This window comes from Sceloporus undulatus, chromosome 4 (genome assembly GCF_019175285.1).
Source record: "Sceloporus undulatus isolate JIND9_A2432 ecotype Alabama chromosome 4, SceUnd_v1.1, whole genome shotgun sequence".
Lineage (NCBI taxonomy): Eukaryota > Metazoa > Chordata > Lepidosauria > Squamata > Phrynosomatidae > Sceloporus > Sceloporus undulatus.
The window spans coordinates 196,784,132-196,804,888 of NC_056525.1; the positions used below are offsets into that span (position 1 = coordinate 196,784,132).

At 39.0% G+C, this 20,757-nt stretch overlaps 1 protein-coding gene across 1 annotated transcript in view; it reads left to right on the top strand.

Moving 5' to 3' along the window:
• SNTG1 (syntrophin gamma 1) overlaps window positions 1-20,757 on the top strand; it is a 169,472-nt gene that overhangs the window by 65,011 nt on the left and 83,704 nt on the right. Inside the window, exon 12 of the mRNA XM_042464439.1 lies at window positions 14,081-14,119. Coding sequence (XP_042320373.1) covers window positions 14,081-14,119 — 39 coding nt within the window. The remainder of the gene's footprint in view (window positions 1-14,080; window positions 14,120-20,757) is intronic.

Consider the following 20,757-nt stretch of genomic DNA (forward strand, 5'->3'; position numbering starts at 1 on the left):
CTCTGTTCAGCCATGGAAAATCACTGGGTGACTTTAGAGTTAGGTTAAGGTGACAGGTTTGCCTTAGGGTTGCCATAAGTCAGAAATGACTTGAAGGCACACAACAATAACAACCTGTGAACTATTGGATTACATTAGCATCTTCTTTTCTTTTTTTTTTCTTTTCCCTCTCTCCAGCTCCAAGCTTAAAGGTCATAACTGGAATGACAGCATTAAGCCCAAGATAATCTTGTTCCTTGGGAAATGGTGAGCTTCACAATAATGTATTTTTGGTTGACCAGTAAGTTCAGCTGCATGGGGTGAAAGAATTTATTTGAGCAACCAGTTATAGATCCCCTGATGTTGATGAATTTTGACTCTTAGTAATAGGTAAAAGGTAAAGGTATTCCCCATTGACAAGGTTGCCAAGTAGTGTCCGATCAAGGGGGCAGTGCTCATTTCTGTTACTAAGCCGAAGAGCCAGTGTTGTCAGAGACTACTCTGTGATGATGTGTCCAGCATGATTGCACATACCTCCACTGTGACTCGAAGCAGCTTTATTTTGGCTGTCTGTAACAGGCCAAGGGGTAAGCTAATTGCTCCCAACAAGCTGGGTATTCATTTTAGCGATTTCAGAAGGATGCAAGCCTGAGTCAAGCTCGAGCCCTTGGCTGATACTGAACTCGCAACCTTGCAGTTTGTGAGTGAGTGGCTGCAGTAAAGCATTTAACCACTGCACCATCAGTAGGAAGCAGATCTCACTGAATTTAAGGATACTACTTTTTAAAAATATGTTCAGCTGACAGAGTAAGAGCTTGGAAAGGTTACTTTTATTAATATAATTATCAGACTATTCCAGCCAATGTGCTAACAGCCTATGCTGCCTGGTGGATTGTAAATTGTAATCTAATAAAAACAGCTTTTCTAAGTACCATTCAGGATTTCACTCTAAATAAGGACAAAATGGCAAATCTATGCATTGTTCTACACCTTCAAAAATAATGCCAGACCAGGGTGTTAGTGGGTAGGGAATTATGTAAAAACACCCCCAAATTCCCCCACATTCAAAGTGCATTTGGTGGAGGTAATTGGCTGTTCCCTTTTATATTGCTTGAACATGGAAGCTTATAGATGGAATTGAGCATCCTTAGAGTGTTGCCATTTCTCTTGATGACCCAAACGAAGGGCATGGTGGGAAATGATTACTGTCTTCCATGACAGCGAAGCGGACACCCCACGTATACAGCAAGCCTTACTTAGGAATTGCAAAACAAGAAGAATGCTTCACACCTTGGGACAGATTTATGACTGAGATAGTTTGCAGAATCGCAGGTGCCAGCTTTTCCGGAATCGATAGCCTTTCCCATCGAAAAGGCTGACCATAGATCAAGCAATGTGTAAATTTGGTTTTGCTTTGAAGTAGGAAAACATTTCCCACTCATGATAGGGCAAAAACCCTGTAAAAAGCCCTGCCAGTTCTTTGTTCTTTGTTCTTCACTGGAGCTCAGGCGGCCCCCCCAGCTTTTGTTCCGGTTTTGTTTCCACCCCCCCCCCCCCCTTTTCCCCTTCCCTTTTCTTGGGCTCTGCTTTGAAATACAGAAGGTGGACAATCGTCTGAGTTTTGATGCAGTTCCAACCCCCTTCCCCTTTCCTTTTCCCATCTCTTGTGTTTTGTGTCAGAGCCCAAGCAGGCACTCTGTCTGTGGTCCGAGGTAGTTCCAAACCCCTCCCCCTTCCCCATGTTGCTGCTTTACTTTGATTCCTTTGATTCCATTGCAGGTGAGTATTACCATTCGAAAGCCAAATATCCTCTGTCTTCTTTTCCTCCCTTTTCCTTATTCTTTTGAAAAGGCACTTCAGACTTTAGAGAGAGAGGGCTGCTCAAAATTAAGCTATTTTTTCTTTAGATTAAATCTAGTGTGACTTGAGAATGAACCCAATAATTTAATAATTTTAATTATTAAATATCAGTGCTACAATCAGCCCTCTGTATCCATGAGTTCTGCATCCAAAGATTCAACCATTCACAGCTTGAAAATATTATCCACCCCACAAAAATTCCAAAAAGCAAACCTTGATTTTGCCATTTTATATAAAGTACACAATTTTACTCTCTCTGGCTTTTCTTTGTGAATGAAGATTCAGGAAGGACTCATCCTGCACTTTCTACAAGTGCATTGATTTTACTACACCATTGTATATAATGGGACTTAATGAAGGTGAACTAGGTGGTTCTTCCTGGCTTCTAAGGTTATAGTATTAAATGAAGGAGATGGTAAGTGGGGACAGGAATTTTAGAAAATGAAGCATAAACCATGACTTCATTAGCAACTTCCACTTTTGATTACTGCATGGTCACACTGTGTCTTATGCAAGGCAAAAGAGCACATAACATACAGCAGAAAGGGATCATTAGGTCCACTTATGAGAGTCACAATGACAATAAAAACAACCAAGCATGTCTAATTTAAGTATATTTGAGCTATGTTTGAAAAATGTCAGTTTCTTCTGCTAAGTAAATAATTAGCTTATAAATGTTAATTTTATTCTTTTTAACTCTAACAGTGTCAGTCTAGGGTTGTAAAAAGTATTCACAAATCTCTCTCTCTCTGGGAAAAAGCTGAAAAAAGTCAACATCAACAAGATTTTTTGTCTCTATGACAGAGTGCAGATTCTTTTTGTTTGTTTGTGTTTTGTGCCAAACCGTATTTTGCAGAAAATACATTTACTTTTCACATAGAAACCATCATATATTGCATAAGACTTTCTGAAAACTCAAATATCATGAAAATGCACAAAATCTCAGACAATTTCTCCCACTGGGAGAAATAGGAACACAATTATGTAAGATTTACGTCTCTAGATTGGTCCCATGCCATGCCAAGGTACTGAGTTCTCTAAGTTGCAGGAGATTTGTTCAAAAATGTAAGATGAGACAGCATTTTATGTTCTTGATATCTAATTGAGAATTCTTTTTATAAAAGAAAACACAGTTCCATAGACCTAAGCTACAAAGCTTTTGAAAAAGTAAAAATAATGGGATAACTTATCCTACAACATTTTTAAAGTGGGATAGGTTATGTGGCTCTTTCCATTTCCACCCTAAACTTACTGTGGTTGCTTTCATATCCTTTATTTTGCCTCTTTTCTTTTTAAAATCCAACAGCAGCTACTATCTTATGCTTATTTGCTTAGGAATTCAGTTTGCCAGACTAGAAAAAAGCACAACTAGAGGAACATGACTTTTACTCAGAAAGTCAAGATAATTTAGCAGAAATGTCACCTTGTCTCTTATTGATTTAGCTACTTGGATTGCTTTCAGATCATCTATGTACAACAAAAATTGAAGATCTACTGAGGCCCAAATTTCTTGCTGTGACTCTGGAGCAAGCTACAGGTAGTCTCTAACTCTACCTTGCCTGTAATTTATAGATCTTAACCCTAGATTAGCTGGCCTGCAAGGCTTTTAAATGATACCTTTTCAGACCTGTGGAGGATCTTCTGATACTATTTTATCCTGATTTGTTCTCTCTGTATTTCAGAGTGGCATGGAGAATCCATCTCTGTATCCCAGCAAGTTCACATGTCTGAGTCTGACACTATTTGCCAAGAGCAAATAAGGATGTAATTCAAAACAGATTCTCAGATATGTTATACTTCAGTTTGCTTGACTGCTTTCAGAAGTCCCACAAATGTTTTGGCATTCTGACACTACATGTCAATGAAACTGCAACCATTGGTGACCTAAGCTATCTTGTACTGAAATGGTACAAAAATTGCTAACACCAACAGTATTCATGCCAATAGGTATCCTGATAAAGTCAGATGAATCACAGATATATCTAATTACAATTTGCTGTTGCTAAACATTAATGCAGTTATCATTGCTTGTAACTATGTAACTGAAATGTCCTTTTTGCCCTTAAATATCTCTAAATGGCCCAATGTTCAGTTCCTGATTATTCTGCCAAATATGCAATTCATACTGCTGCAGCTTTTAAAGAACATTGTGTTAGATTACAGAGCAATTCTGCATCATACCAAAAGACATTATGGAAGATGGGGGAACCAGTTACAAGAGAGAGAGAGAGAGTGCAAATGTCACCCTGCCAGGCCATTAACTACAGGCATTTAAGTTTATGACGTGTCACAATAAATGTCATAAAGGAACCACTTTGCCACCCCACTCCTTTTGCCCAGCCTCAGGAGATACTGTGCTAGCAATGGCACATGGTACCAAACAGAACAATAGCACTGCGGAGAGGAGGTGATCTTCTGGCACAGTTATAAGAACCCAAGCTTTGTTGTACCTCACTGTCTAATTTTGGCTATGAGGTACATTTGGCTATGGAGTACTTAGAACAAGGTTGGGATTCCCATGGCCCTCAAGGTATTGGAGTGCAAGTCCAAGCAGTTTTAGCCAGCACAGCCGGAAGAGGTAATCTGGAGCTCTGGAATTGGGTGTCATCATCATGCTGTTAATACCCAGCTCTATCTCTCCTTCACAACTGATGCCAAACAGGCTGCAGTATTACTGAGTTCACATCTGGATGTAGGTGAACAGACTGAGGCTCAATCCAGACAACATGGAAGTGTTGGTGGTCAGTAGGAAAAACAACCTAGGATGGGATCACTGCCTGTTCTGGATGGGGTTGCACTCCCTCTAAAAAATCAGATTCATATCTTAGGAATGGATCCAGCTCTGCTCCTGGAAAGCCAGCTTGCTACGGTGGCCAGGAGCGCCTTTGCCCAGTTTCAGCTAGTGTACCAGCTGCTGCCTTCCTTAGGGAAGGCAAATCTAGCCATAGCCTTAATTAGTTCCCGGTTAGACTACTGTACTGTGTTCTATATGAATCATGTTTGGGAGCTGCAGCTAGTGCAAAATGATGTAGCCAGACTGGTGTCAGATGTGCATTTTAAAGACCATATAACACTAGTCTTGCAAGAACTGCACTGGCTTCTAATTTGTTTGCAACCTCAATTTGAGGTGCTGGTGTTGACCTGCAAAGCCCTAAATAAAAAGGGGCCAGGATAACTGAAAGACTACCTCCTCCCATAATAGCCTGCCAGAAAATTGAGACCTTCAGCCAAGTTTCATCTCCTAACACCTCATGAAGTTACGTTGGTGGGTACACCTAACAGGGCTTTCTCTGTAGCAGCACCTCGACTATGGAACTCTCTATCCCAGGAAGTTAGGCTGTCCTCATCTCTTTTTAAGCTTCCAATGGGCAGCCAAAACAGTGCTGTTGTGCATGGAAATCAATGGTGGAAATTGCTGTTTTTAACTGTTTCAAAACTGGATTCTAGGGCACGTTACAGACGGCCCAGAAGGGGCCGTCTCGCGCCGCCGCCGGTTGCAGCATCCGGGAACCACAGCAGCCAAATGGTGCGGTTCCCGGACGCTGCCAAGAAGGAGCGCGAAAATCGCGCTCCTTCTTGCTCCCCGGAAGAGTCGCCACGAGACGCTAGTCGTGCACTCACGGCGTCATTTCCGGGGCGCAATGTGTGGACGCAGAGCATCCGTTACATCAAGATGGCAGCGGCCGTGTGGAACGGCCACCACCATTTGTTACGGACTCAGTCCGTCCTAGGGTTAGGGGCGTCTGGAAGAGACGCCCCTTTCTAACCCTAGCACGGACTGAGTCCGTCCTAGGGTGCCCGTTTATAACGGGCCTAGGATTGTTTTTGGATACTTTTAGGAGTTTTTAAAGAGTATTCTAATGAGTTTTAAAAAGGGTTTTATATTTGTATTGTTTTAATTTGTTTTTATATGTTCATGACCTTGGGAGAACTTGTGGGCTGGGAGACGATACATAAATAGTATAGATCAATGAATGAATGAACAAATGAATAAATAATTGCTACTCAATATCATCTGGAGGTCTGCATCATTCCCACTCTGATTTAGAACAACTGTGAGTATGGAGTAGAGCATAGGCACCTTTGGTGTTATAGCACACTGAAGCTTTCATGCCACATTGCCATAGGCAGTACAAATCTCTAAAACTATACTTGATTATAAGAGAATAGATGGGTTGTCATTATTTGTGTTGCTTCAGCTTAAGTTGGTTCATAAAACCAGAGTTCTGGTAAAAAAAAAATAACCTGGATTGCCTTCTTCCATTTTTTATTGACTATGGAGAGCTAAAGCTGAAATATTGGGTATCAAATACTTATGATCTTCTAAACACATAATGCTACTGGGATAAATAACATTTCAGTTGATAGCAGAATGTAAGGGAGTAATTACTGTAATATAAAATATTTCTTAGAACAAACTAAAATTAGTATTAAATAAAAATTAATAATAGTTGCATTTGTCAAAACCATAGTGAGGGTGACAGCTTGATGTAGTAATACCACCAACATGGTAAAAAAAGAGTGATTGAATTTACTTATATGATTTAGAACTTTGTTTCTATAACACACTGATTTTTCAGTATTGCCATCAGCTGAACAGGTTCTGCAACTGGATGTAATTTTTTATGAGTTACAAAGTTCTTCAGTATGCTCCCAGCATTAGAAATGAAATTAATTCTAGATGCATGTGGAAGATATTACAGATTTAGAGAATTCGGTATGTTAGTAAAACTAAGGCGGTTTACAGACCGCCATTAGGGACGCACTCCGCACATCTTAGGGTTAGGAAGGGGCGTGCTAGGGTAGGAAGGGTTGCCCCTTCCTAACCGGCCCCGTTCCCAACACGCACGGAGCGCATCCTAAATGGCAGCGCCCATCCACATGGGCGCTGCCATTTTTACGTCTTGGATGCACAGCATCCAGACGTGGCACACTGGAAGTGACACCGCGAGTGCGCGCTTCACGCTTCGCGCCGCCACTTCCAGGGGCCAAAAAGGAGCACCATTTCGGCGCTCCTTTTTCGCTGCGGCCAGAAGCCTCGCAGTCTGGCCACTGGGGCTTCCCGCTGCAGCTAATGGCGGCGGCGGCAGACCGCCCACTTTAGGGCAGTCTGTAACGCACCTCAATTAATGTAGGAAAAATAATACTGGTAGAATTCAGTTTTCTTCATTTATGTTAGATTTGTTCTATAAGAAGCCTCTCTTTCATAAGAAATCTCTACAGATGAGAGGAAACTAGTCAGAAATCCTAACAAGTGTCCACAGTGATGACCAAAGCTACACGAAATAAAAGCTAAAACATTATTACATCAAATTTTGACATGTATTTTAAAAAAATAAAAATTAAAGATACCATCTGTGTCAAAGGGCAGGGAGAGAGGGGTTTGGGAGAACAAAGACACCAGAAATTGGATTAAGTGGGTTACAGGGGAGCAGGAAGATTAATTATATCAGAAGTTCTGCAGATACTGAAGGAAGACTACAGAAAGTAAAGAAACTGAAATGATCTCCACTTTTGGTCTCTAAGCACCTATTAGATCCAGCCCAATATTTTAACTGAAATCTGCAACTGTAGGAAAAAAACATGGGAATAAAAATGGGGCATTTGGAATTCTGCTTCAGAGAACATGTTTATTATTGATGTGTTCTCCCTTTCTTTTGTATCCCATCAGCCTTTTTTCCTGCTTGGCTTTCTTGAGTCTGGCTGGTATCACAAAAAGAAACTAATACTGATAGTCATAAACTGAACTATATAGCTATGGGGGAAATTAATTTTTTTTCAACAAGTTTTCAAAATAAAATCTGAATTCAAGATAGACTTGTATGAACTTCTGTGGGAAAGCCTTTGATTACACATTCTCTGGGAAAGCTTCGAGCATAGTTTATGCACAGATAATTCTGTGTTTAAACTGAAGAGGTCTTTATGAAGAGACCTTTGTGACAGTTGGGCTCAAATGCAACTGGGAAATCTGACAAACTTCTCAGAGCGATACTTACATTGTGCTTTGTGAGGTTGGAAATATTTGTTGCTATTGCTTGTAGCCAGTCGATACAGTCTTCAGCAGAGAGACACTGAATTATCCCACTACAAATGCCATCCACAGCAATTACTTGGAATGCATTTTGCCTATAGACACATCATAATAGATCAGGTCAGGAGACAAGTACATGTACATCAACATTACCAGCTTAATAATACTAGTGGAAAGGCTAAAAAAAAATTCCTTCATTTACCTTTCCCCTACAATAAAAGCCAGCCATTGAAGATTTACTGTTTCTCCTATTTTATGAGTCGTTTCTTTCTATATTTAGCTTTCATACAGGGCACATCTCCAGAAAAATCCTGGCAAAATCTGTAGAAGAAGCTGAACAGAGATTGCTCACACTCTTTCTTAAGGCAAAACACTTGAAAATGTATTTGTCTGGCAGAATGTAGGAGTTGCCATTCGTGCTGCATAGTGCTTCTCACCAATTTTGAGATCTTCTGGCCAAACTATTCAGGATCAGAGTCATCCTTGTCACTCCTGGGTAATTTCATACTTTCATACAGAACCCATGATATATACCACAAGCAAAAAGATGTAATTTAGCTTCTACAAGAACTAATAAAATGGAGGTTTTTGGACACAGTGCATTGATTTCTACATCATTCTAACAATCAGAACCTTATCACATGAAAAAAGAAATCCAAAATGGAGCTGGAGAGTAGCAGCTTTCTCCTTGCCTCTCCACAGTTGTCAAAGGCTCAGTCTCATTCTCTGCCCTACATACTACATCAGAAAAGCATGTCTTTTGAAGTTCTGTCTTTGTCATAATTTGTATAGTCTAAGACCTAATGGATGTCTTGTTATTTGTGTGTTTTGTTATGCGTTATATGTTGTATTTGTTATGTATTTATTGTTATGTATATATGTCATTTTAATGAAACTGAAATAAAGATTATATACTAAAAAAAGAAAAAAAAAAGAAAAAAAGAAAAGCATGTCTTTTGTTTTGTCATGCTGAAAAAATCCATTTTATCAAAAGTTATGCTTTTATGAGCATCTCTTTTGGGAAAAGACTATAAGTGCTATGACAGCAGGAGAAAAATGTTTCTCTCTGGCTCTTTTTTGGCTTTTTTTCCTCATGCAATAAGGCTTACACTTCTTAAACAAGAATGAAGTGTATTTAATCAAATATATGGTTACACTGATATTTTTGTCAGTTTCCCTGGGAGCGTGGCTGATGGATAGCTGTAAATGGTATTAAAATATATACAATAAAATGAATGAATGAATAAATAAATAAATAAATAAATATCTTTGAACATCAGGTGTTAATGTAGTAAAATGTTTTTATAATATTGGAAGGAACTCTGATATTGGAAAATGCATACAATTAGTCACATGAAGCAACTAAACACAATGGAACCCTAATGTCTTGTTAGACATCAGTTTCACTAAAATTCACAAAACTTTTCTTTAAAGAAAAAATAAACAAATTTGAGTAATAAAAATAATAATAATCCTGCCTTCCTACATATCACAGTATAAAAATATTAAAGCAAGAGGCTCCATATTGGTTTGCTCTACTGAATTAAAGATTTTGTTTATTTCAAAGATGAAGTACTCCAAAAACTACTTAGCTGAAAGGTCGGGCAACTCCAAATTGATTCACATAACTAATGATTTTCATGTTGCACTTTTTCAACATTTAGACATATATAAAACAAAATAAAACTGTGTAGCTCATCCATCAATATAAAAGGAGCTTGCACAAGTTTTCTGTGGCAGTGGCATGCTGCAAATCTACACTGCCTGCCTGTAATACACCACATACTGATTTTCAGCCTTCAAAAGACAAATAATTATGAAATCTACAGAAACACCAAGTATTGAGTATCTTTAGCTAACAGACTTTTTGGTACCCAGCCTGAAAAAGGTTAATGGGACTAAGTTGCTTCAGAGTTATAAGCACAAGACTGTATTTCATGATCTAAATTAACTCTGAGTTTACCAGATTAGAAGCTGTGCAATGTCTATCCTTTCATTATGATTTTATAGTTCCCACCTGGGCATAAGAAACCAGGAAATTCCAGTAGTTTTCAAAGAAGTAGCCATGTTAATCTCTTGCAGGAAGGAGAGAAAAGGGGGACTGTTGCAGTACCTTTAAGACTATCTGGTTTTTATTTTAGCATGACCTTTCATGGTTCTAAACCTACTTCTTCAGATGCAGTACAGTGTCAAGTGTGGAGGACCCATTAGAATGGTCTGCCCATGAAGGCTAATGGAACCAAGAGTATTCCAGAAAGCCCTAGACAGTCTAATGTTTGGTAACGTTGGTGATTCTGTTGAAACCTTCTCTTAAGGATGGTTAGTTTCCACCTTGCTTAAAGGAAGAGGTTGTGAGGCCACTTCTGAAAAATCCTTCACATGTCCCATTGGACATGAACAATTCTAGAACAGTCTCCCATCTTCCATTTTTGAGTTAGGTCATTGACAGCACTGTTAAACTTCAATTCCAAGTAATTTTGGATGAAAATGATTATCTGGATCCATTCCAAACTGGCTTTAGGACAGAATATGGAGTTGAGACTGCCATGGTTGCCTTAGTCTATACTCTCCTTCTGAGTATCGACAGCGGAAGTGTGACCCTGTTGGTACTTTTGGACCTCTCAATGGCTTTCGATACTATCGATCATGACATCCTTTTGGAATGTCTGACTCCCGAGAGAATTGGGAGTCAGAGGCACAGTATTGCAGTGTTTCTGACACTATCTCTCAGGTAGATTCCAAAGGGTGATGCTTGGGGACAGTAGCCCCTCAAAAAGAGAGCTTAAATTTGGTGTCCTCCAAGGCGGTATTCAGTCCCCAATGCTATTTAACATATATATGAAACCTCTGGGAGAGATCATCTGGAGACATGGGGCAGGGTGTTATCAGTATGCTGATGATACGCAAATATATCTCTCCATGTCTCGGACTACAGCTTTGACTAAGGACTGCATCTCTCCTCTCAATGAGTGTCTTAAGGCAGTAATGGAATGGATGAGGAAAAACAGACAAACTGAATCCAGATAAGATGGAGGTACTTGCTGTTGGGGCCCTTATTCAGGTATAGGGATGTGTCAGCTGGTCCTAGATGGGGTCACACTCCTCTTAAAGGACTGTTGTAGCTTGGAAGTGCTCCTAGACTTCAGATGTCAAATCAGATAAATGCGACAACCAGGAGTGCTTGTTACCAGCTTCAGCTGATATGTCAGCTGTTTCCTTTCCTGGAACTGGGGGACCTAGAAACTGTGCTACATGCACTTTTAACCTCACAACTTGAATTCTGTAAAACACTCTACATGGCGCTACCCTTGTGCTTCGTCCGGAAATTTCAGTTAGTTCAAAATATAGCAGCCAGGTTAGTCACTGGGACAGCTAGAGATGATCACATAATACTTAACTTAAAATCCCTTCACTGGTTGCCTATTAGTTTCTGGGCACAGTACAAGGTGTTGGTTATCACCTTAAAGCTCTTCATGGCTTGGGTCCAACCTATTTGCGGGTTCCCCTTCTGTCATGGCCAGCCAAGATAAGCTAGAGGAGGATGAGCCTCTTCCAGAGCAAGAGCTGATTGAGGCTACACCAGGTGGCAATCCTGCTCTACCAGGTCCCAGCTGTGCTCTCCCAGCCCCAGAGGAGGAGGCCCAACCAGGTCCTAGTGCTAGGGAGGGGCCTCCTATGGTGCAACAGAACAATTAACAATTAAAAAATGTTAATATAAATGCATGTTTCTGAGGCGTCTATAGACAATTGCCCCCCTTGCCCCTGCGTGTGAGAGGCCAAAGGCCCCGGGGGCAATCGGCGGCAGGACCAGGCTGGGGCCGGTCCCAAGGCCTCGCCGGGCCGCATCCGGCCCATGGGCTGCAGGTTGCCTACCCCTGATCTAGACAGTATACTTTTATTGATGCAGCGTAAAATTGCATTGGTCTTTTTAACTGCCACATCACACTGTTGACTCATGTTCAACTTGTGGTCACCTTGGACTCCTAGATCCCTTTCACATGTAGTCTTGTTCCCAGGTGTCCCCCATCTGTGCATTTTAGTTTTCCACCATAAGTGCAGTACCTTGCATTTCTCCATGTTGAAGTTCATTTTGTTAGCTTTGGCCCAGCTTTCTAGTCTATTCAGTTCATTTTGAATTTTGATCCTGTCTTCTGGAGTATTAGCTATTCCTCCTAATTTGGTGTCATCTGCAAATTTGATGAGTATGCCCCCAATTCTGTCATCCAAGTCATTGATAAAGATGATTATTAACACTGGGCCCAGGACAGAGCCCTGTGGGACTCTACTGGTCACTTCTCTCCAGGATGAAAAGGAGCCATTGTTGAGCACCCTTTGGGTTCAGCCAGTCAACCAATTACAAATCCATGTAACAGTTGCCTTGTCTAGCCCACATTTTACAAGCCTGGTTGCAAGAATATCATGGGGAACTTTGTCAAAGGCCTTACTGAAATCAAGATATACTATATCCACAGCATTCCCTTCATCTACCAAACTGATATTTTTATCAAATAAAGAGATCAGATTTGTCTGGCATGATTTGTTTCTCTGAAACCCATGTTGACTTTTTGTGATTATGGAATTGCCATCTAGATGTTCACAGACTCTCTGTTTAATGATCTGCTCTAGAATCTTTTCTGGTATAGATGTCAGACTAACTGGACGATAATTGTTGGGATCCTCTTTTATCTGCAGCAGTGGTCTATACTGCTGTTGCTGTGATCCATTTTTAGGACTTTTTTAAAAAAATGTATGTCTTTTCATTTTGTGAATCTCAGTTTTTTTGCCAGGGGGATACAATATATATGAAACATACCACATCATACCATATTCTGTTGTTGTGTGCCTTTGATTCCTTTCTGAGTTATGGTGACCCTAAGATAAAAGTATAATGGGGTTGTCTTGGCATGACTTGTTCAAAGGGGAGGTTACCTTGGCTTCCCTCTGAGGATCAGTAAGGGCTGTTCGACAGTGGAACACACTCCATCGGAGTGTGGTGGAGTCTCCTTCTTTGGAGGTCTTTAAGCAGAGGCTTGATGGTCATCTGTCGGGGATGCTTTGATTGAGATTTCCTGCATAGCAGGGGGTTGGACTGGTGGCCCTTGTCGTCTCTTCCAACTCTACAATTCTGTGATTCTATGAAACAAGTGTAGATGGCTCTGGGGCAGGTGTGGGGCAGAACAGATGGGAAATCCATACAGACTTTTCCTGCAAGTGCATGCTGATATTCCAGACTAACATGTCTATGTCTTTGAATTCTAACCACATTAAATTATGTTATGATAAATCAAATAATCTTGGTCCCAACCCAAGTTCTTTAATCGCGTTTGTGAGGGAACTATGCTGGGAATTGGACAAGAGGAATTTGTAGTTTTGCTTGACTGCTTTGTGACTTTCCATACCATTATCCATAGTTTCCTTCTGAGCTGTTTCTTTGAGATGGATTTGGAAGCACTTTTTACAATCTTTTCTGGAGGGGCTAGTTCAGAAGATGGTGCTAGGCGATCTTGTGACGTTTGACCATTTTGTGTATTATGATTTATTTTGTCCTACATTAATGCTATTTAATGTATACATTAACATGCTGGGAACATTTATTTTGAATTCAGTGCCACTAATATTTTGATAATGTGCAACTCTAGATGGGAAGATCATTTCCATTTAAAGCCTAGGAGGCTGTTCTGTTCTAAATGATCTTCTGATGCTGGTAATTAACTGGATGAGGGTGAATAAAATGAAGCTTAAAATAGAGAATTTTGATCAAAATTTTGATTAAAAAAGTGCATTTCAACTATGGATCTGATGAAAATTATATGTTACTGGAAGCAACTCATAATTTTCTTTACTATAATATAATTATTTAGATTAAAAATAGATTAAAATACAATTATTTAGATTAAAAATAAAGTGTTTAATAAGTAAACTCTGTAATATATCTGCTTCCCCTAGTGATAGGTTTGACTTAAGGTCAGCATAGGTCAGAAATGACTTGAAGGGATACAAGAACATTTAGGGAAACAAAGATTTGGTGAAAGTCATAATCAACATTCAGAAGTGGTAAACTTCTTAAGACCTGGACAAAATTTATTCAGTGTATATGTTCAGTAGGGGATCCAGGAAATATACCACAATCTCAGTTGACATGTCCTGTGACCTGTGCCACATAATTGGATGTGCTGATTTATTAATCTATTCCTGTATTTACTTTTACAGATTAAAAAAATCAATAGAAATTTTCCCGTAAACCAGCAGGTAAGAGGGGAAAATATGTTTTCAAATTTTAATTTACAATTGTTCTTTGTTTAGTGAAATAGTCTCAGTAGTTTATGACTTACTTATTCTTTTAGACTTGGTTGCCATGAATTAACAGAATCCTATCAAGCTTAGTAAATAGCCCATGAATATCAGTGGAGAGGGGAAAAACAAATATCTCCTTATGCAGAAAACTGCTTGATGGAGATTGAAGGATATTATCGCACCCAGGAATCCCGGTGGAAGAGACACTGGATCTAAAAGACAAATCAGATGTTATTGCATTTATCTGTGTCTGGGCTGTAGGCAGCCTGTATCCACTCAGGCAGCCCATCTACAACCCAGACTTCTCCCATGGCTTTTTTTAGGAACAGGAAAATCTCATTCTCGAAAAAGCTGTGGGACACGTCTGGGTTGCAGACGGGATGCCCAAGTGGATACAGGCTGCCTACAGCCCAGACACAGGTAAATGTGATAACATAAATTTTCATCTTTTAGTACCCACGTCTTTCTGTTGGGATTCCTGGGTGCAATAATCTCCAATGTTTTCCATATATTTAGCTATAGAGTTCAGGGAGAGTCTCTATATGAATTGTGTGAAGAAGGAAAGTATAGTCATGGTGGACTGCTTACGTACGTACAGATTTCCTCAGTTCAGATGTTTTCATTTTTATCTAAGTTTTCTTTTTTGTTTTGGCTAAGTTTTCACTTTTGCTCTGCATGTGGATGTTGGAGGCAGGAGTGGAAAGCCCTGTGTCCTTGAAAGATTACCTACCCCTGGAGTACATGTCATTGTTTTTATTTATACCCCATCTTTTCTCTAAAAATGGGATTCAAGATGTCTTGCAAATTCTGCTTACATGTAAGATTTTCTTAAATATGTTCTTTTGGCATATATAGATTCCTTTTATGTGACTAACATGTATATAGGGCTAAAGATATCACCATATCCAAGGATGCTTCCAACCTCCTATGTGGATTCTGGAGTTCTAGGTTACCTGGTTTTGTTTCCAAAGTACAGCCAACCCATTAAGAATTCTCCCCTGCTTTTAATTTTGTATAGCTTGCTTTCATTTCTTTTATATCCACTGAGAAAACTTTGGAAAAGGCCAAACCTGATGAAATGCATGATTGCCTCAGGGATTTCCTCTATGCTGGTCTATTTATTTGTATTGGGGGGGGGGGGAAATCTCACAAATGTGGGTATATCATAATTCATTTGTGCAGGTGATTTACCAATGTACAGGAGTGCAAACTACTAAACAAAATGAATCTGGATGCATCTCATGTATAGTCCCAACAGGATTGCTCTGACATAGTCTTAGTTATACACATATGTACTGGTAATGTAAAGGGAGGAAAAGGTAGAAATGAACTGTGGATGTTCATGCTTGGTAACAGTTATAGGTGTGTTTTTTTTAAAAAAAAAATCACTATCAGACCAAAAAAACTTTACATAAAATCTAGTATAATATAGTTTAAAATAACTAAATACAGAATTTTTTATTTCCTTATAGAAAGATATTATAAGTGTCTCACAGTGGTGTTACCATAACTACTCTGCCTATAAAGCACTATCAAATATTGCCATGCTACAAATACAAAGCTTGTGGCCAAATAACTAACAATGTTTAAATGGCCAGGGGGAAAGGAGAGATTTCCATTACTTTCAAAGGAAGTACACTCCATTAGAAAATGTCAAGGTGACATATGCAAGCTTCTATATTTGGCCTGCAAAGTTGGGACAAGAAACACCATTGTGTTTCAGGTTTGTTTGTTTTTTTGGGGTTTTTTTTTTTGGAATAAATCAGTTCTGAGCAGTTGTTTATCAGAGACAGAAAATGAGAGAGATGGAAACAATAGTAACTGGTACTGAACTCAAGATGTTACCTAAGTTTATCTGAGAAATTATTGTATGAACAGTAGTACACAGATTCAGAACCTCACACCCCCCAACCTGCTAATGCCTTGTCTACGCCGAAGAAATAAAGCAGTTTGACTTCACTTTAACAGCCATGGCCTAATGTCCTAGGAATTCTGGAATTTGTAGGGTTTTTTTTTAGATACTTGGCCTTCTCTGTCAGAAAGTTGTTATGCCACAACCAATTACAAACCCCAGAATCCCATAGTGTTGAGCCATGGCAATTAGAGTAGTATCAAACTGTTTTATTTGTGCAGTGCAGATGCAGCCACTATCTCTTTGCTTTGATTTACCTTTTTTGGGAGGGGGAGGGGGAGAATTTGTTCTGTAAACCACCCAGAAATACAACCACATCATAGCTGCTCAGGAATCTGGAATCTGATGGAGAAATTCCAGCTTCTATTTAATTCTTTCCCAGTGAATAACTAAATAATTTATTTTCCTTATTTCAATTGCCCAGCATCCATGTGAGCCTTTTGGGAAATAAAAATGATGAGAATAAGATATTTCTTGGTCTTTACTGGCTGCAGTTGGTGAACTAAGAAAATATTACTTCTTGTTGAATTTTGAACTTACCGTATATACTTGACTATAACTTGAGAAATTTATGCCCCAAAATTGACCCTAAAATTTGGGGTAGACTTATATACGGGCTAATACATCAGTAGTGCTTAGAAAAATCCTAAAGCAAGCAAGCCTGCTGCCCCAATCTCCACTGAACACCAATTCCTCCCCCCTCCAGTCCGTTTTGCAAGCCTTTGCTTCCTATCGTAAAAACTCCCCGTTTAAATCCACTTGCTTCTCTCTCTGCTCCCTTTTGCAAGACCTTGCTTCCTATGGGAAAAAACCTCTCCATTTAAATCCACTTGCTTCCTTTCTCAATCCAATGTTCAAACCTCTCCTTCAGCACCTGGGAATTGGTTGGGTGGGGTCCAGAGAAGGAAAAGGATGGATGGAAGTGGCATTTCCTCCCTTCCATCCTTTTTTTATAGCCCCAAAGTTTTACCCTTGACTTATTCACGAGCCATAACAATACTCAGCATTTTGACCCTGAAACTTTCCCTTGACTTATACATGAGGTTGACTTGTTTAGTAGGTTTCCCATTTTCCTTTCAGAAAATTACCACTGAAATGCTTAAAACTAAATAAGTGTGAAAAGTTTTATTTCTGTTTAAAGCTGACCATCTGCATAATTTTAGTTATTGCAAGTACAAGGTTCCTTTCGTCATCCCCATAGGACCAGGAAGATCAGGTGAAAATATTAGCTGCAGTGAGCAGTTGACAACATTAAAAAGCAGAAACTTTGCTGAAAAGAACCTTCCATGACTACAACAAAGGGATAGACCAGGTTTTTTGAGGTTCTTTTTTAGAACTTGATATGCGGTTTCTCCCCAAAACAACCAAAAAGCCCTACTTGTGGGATGGAAGACAATATATTCATGCATTGGTGAGGCCAAGATTGCAGTCTCTGAATAAGGTAGACAATAACAAGCCAAAGACAGGGACAGAATTTCATGTCACTTCTTGAGTGGGAATAACTGCTTAGGGAATATGTCCTGACTGTAAAGGAATGGATGTTTACAGTTATTTCTTGAAGTTATCCACTTTCTTTGAAGATGACAGAGAAATGGCCCAGTAAGGCCCTCGTGTTTGAGTCAAACAGATAGATCCAAGGAAAACAAGCAGAGGCAGGTAAAGTTGCTTTAAGGAAGGGACATTGAAGTCATGATTGCTCGGATGGCCAGAGTGGATTGAGCTCTCCTTTCTACTGCAGATACAAACAAATGTTATCTTGGCAGGGCATTGAAACCATTTAATCTTTAATATAGACTTTGAAGACCCTCCATCCCATGGCAGGTGGAAAGGAAGGGAGAGGACAGAAATGAAAAAAAGTACAATCCAATAGAAAGTCCTCCTTCTGAACCCCATTTAAATAAACAGGAAAGTTAGTGCAGTTCCTTTCCACAGGTATCTAAGCTGGTAGACTTATAGTATCTTTTTGGATTCTTTCATAAGATTCTGACTGTGCCTAATAGATAACTGGGTTGGAGAAGATGATCCATAAATATTTCCAATGCAGAATAATAACTTCCAGTGAGATACTCTATGATAACTTTCTGCAAACTAGTAAGATAAAACAAGATACTGCACTTCAGCTAAAAATGCTGTCACATGAAATATTATTAGGATTTTCAACTGTATAGATACAAACAGATAAATGAACTGCTATAGAGAAAAATATGCTAAAGATGTGTTCGTGTGTGTGTGTGCATACATAGGCAAGCATATGTAATACTGTACATCAGAAACAGACAGACAGACATATAGACAGAGAGACATTTGACTCTGTATTTTATTCTAATTTTTAAAAAGGTCTCCATGGCTCTCAAAATCATCAACTCAGCATCTCTGATTTACCATTATTAAACAGTTACATCTAAGAATCTCTCTCTCTTTTCACCATCTGTTATCAAAGAACATAGTGATCATGCTCATTATATGGAGAAAAGCTCTAGGTTGAAACAACTATTGCTAAGTGTGTATAAAAACACATAGGGGGAGCTGGATTCTTGCTGTTAAATTAGGAAGAAGTACACACCAGGGTGTCAATTATGCTGTGATAATTTCTGCATATTACACAGTCAGCTATTTGCACTACTAAACATTGATTATTTGTGCATTGATCTGAGCCTGGAATTCTTTTATTATTGAATGTTTCCTTTTTGTTTAAGAAGAGAAATAATTCCCAAGAGGGAGTTGTAAAAAGAAGAACAGACACAAGGAAGATTTAATGCAATTCACATTCACTGCTACTTTAGATTCTTCCTGGCATCCTGATTAGCTTTGTTAGTGGTTTTCTGGGCTGTTTCCCATGCATGTTTCAAATGTTCTGGAAGCTTTTAGGCACAGTAGACTTGCTCCTGAAGTATCAAGGACCATTTTTTTGTATTAATCTTCACTTTATTAATCTTCAAAAACAGATGTACAGTTGAGGCATGGTCATGGCTGCCAGTTTGTTAACGGGATGTTTAGAATTGTATTTGGCAAGTGGGCTTTCCAACAGATGGCTAGCCTGAATGCTTGCCGTGTATGTTGGCATACACGTGTTGTGTACTGTTGATAAACCATGGAAAGTAATTAAGTGAGCTGCTGGAGATTTATGGTAGAAAGAAAATGACATTAGAATCAATCTTAAGTTTCTTAGGGCCTAACTGGATCTGATTTCAAATTAATTTTTTAATAACAGATAGCTTTTTGAGAAAGTCCAACAGAATCATAGATATGTATGGGAGTTATAATTACCAGATCCCAGCAGGTGTGGAAGGGAAAATTTAATCCTTACTTCTTTTGTGGTGCTGAGGAAAATCCCTTACTGAAGTTTCCGTGTGCATTGGGATGAAATCCCCCACTGGACTGTAAAAGGTCCAGGAGAATTAAGAAGTTTATACTGCATTGGTTCACTGGTGTATGACCTCCAAAGGCTGCCTTTGTTGCTAATTCACATCAAAAAATACAATGGATACAATTGTTGATACATGGCAAAGTGACAGAGCAATGTTCTTCTATCTAAAAAAACATTGAAATTTCAATGAGTAGCTTTAGCATTCTGTGAAGTGTGCTTTGGGTGGCACGGTTAGGAAGAGCTTTGCCATTCTTTGTCTCTGATCATTTTTAGCATTGACTCTCACATTCACCATAACATAAATATGCAACATAAACTCCTGAAAGTTACCAAAAGTGTGTGAGAAAAGTACAGTGTGGAAGGTCATTGAAATTAATTTTAATAGGCACAAATGCATTCCCAGTTCAGTGCCTGTACAATACTAGAATGTTTAATCATTTAAAAGTCAAGAAAGAAAATGCTGAGTAAGCCTATGTGAAGATTATTCCTTTAAACAATGTAAGTTTGAAGATATGATTTGGAAAGTATGATGCAGATATTTTATTATGATGATATTTTAAATCCAAGTGCATACATTTTGAAAGCACTCTTAAACACAGTAGAGAAATGTTTTATACATTTGGTTTTCTCCTTTTGGATTTTGGAGAGCCAGGATGGTGTAATGGTCTGAGCATTGGGCTATTACTTTGAAGACAGTGGTTCAAATCACTGCTCACACATTCTGTGATACTAGAGAAGTCACAGTCTCTCAGCCACAGAGGAAAGCAAAGGCTTCCGTTCCGAACAACTTGTGCCAAGAAATCTCCATGAAAGAGTTGCCTTAAAAGTTGGAAACACCTTGAAAGCACACAACAACAATTTTCTTTTTGACATTTGAACGTTTTATAGTTGATACTTTTTTGATGTTTCAGAACATAGTTCAAATAAGCTTCTAAAGCTATGTCATGTTTAAGATGTTCACTAAATAGTGTTCTGAGTTACTGTTCTGTTGGATCTGGCACAAATGTGTTGTTGTTCATATCTTTATAATCTTCCAGCAATATTAATATTCTTATCTTTATATATTCTAATCTCTCTCTATAGAGAAAGAAGTCCATTACCTCTGGTGCTTCTTGAGGTTCTTTTTATCAAGTTACACTGATATACCAGACTTGTTGGCATAAGATTTCTCTATTCCTGAGCAAAGAATAGTCAATTCCTCTATTCTTGAGCAAAGCAGAATAAAATCTACGATACTGACACTGGTCATTTGGAGCTATTATCTGTGAAAATGTATGTCTTTCACTTGTTTATTCCTTTCAGGTGAAATGTCTC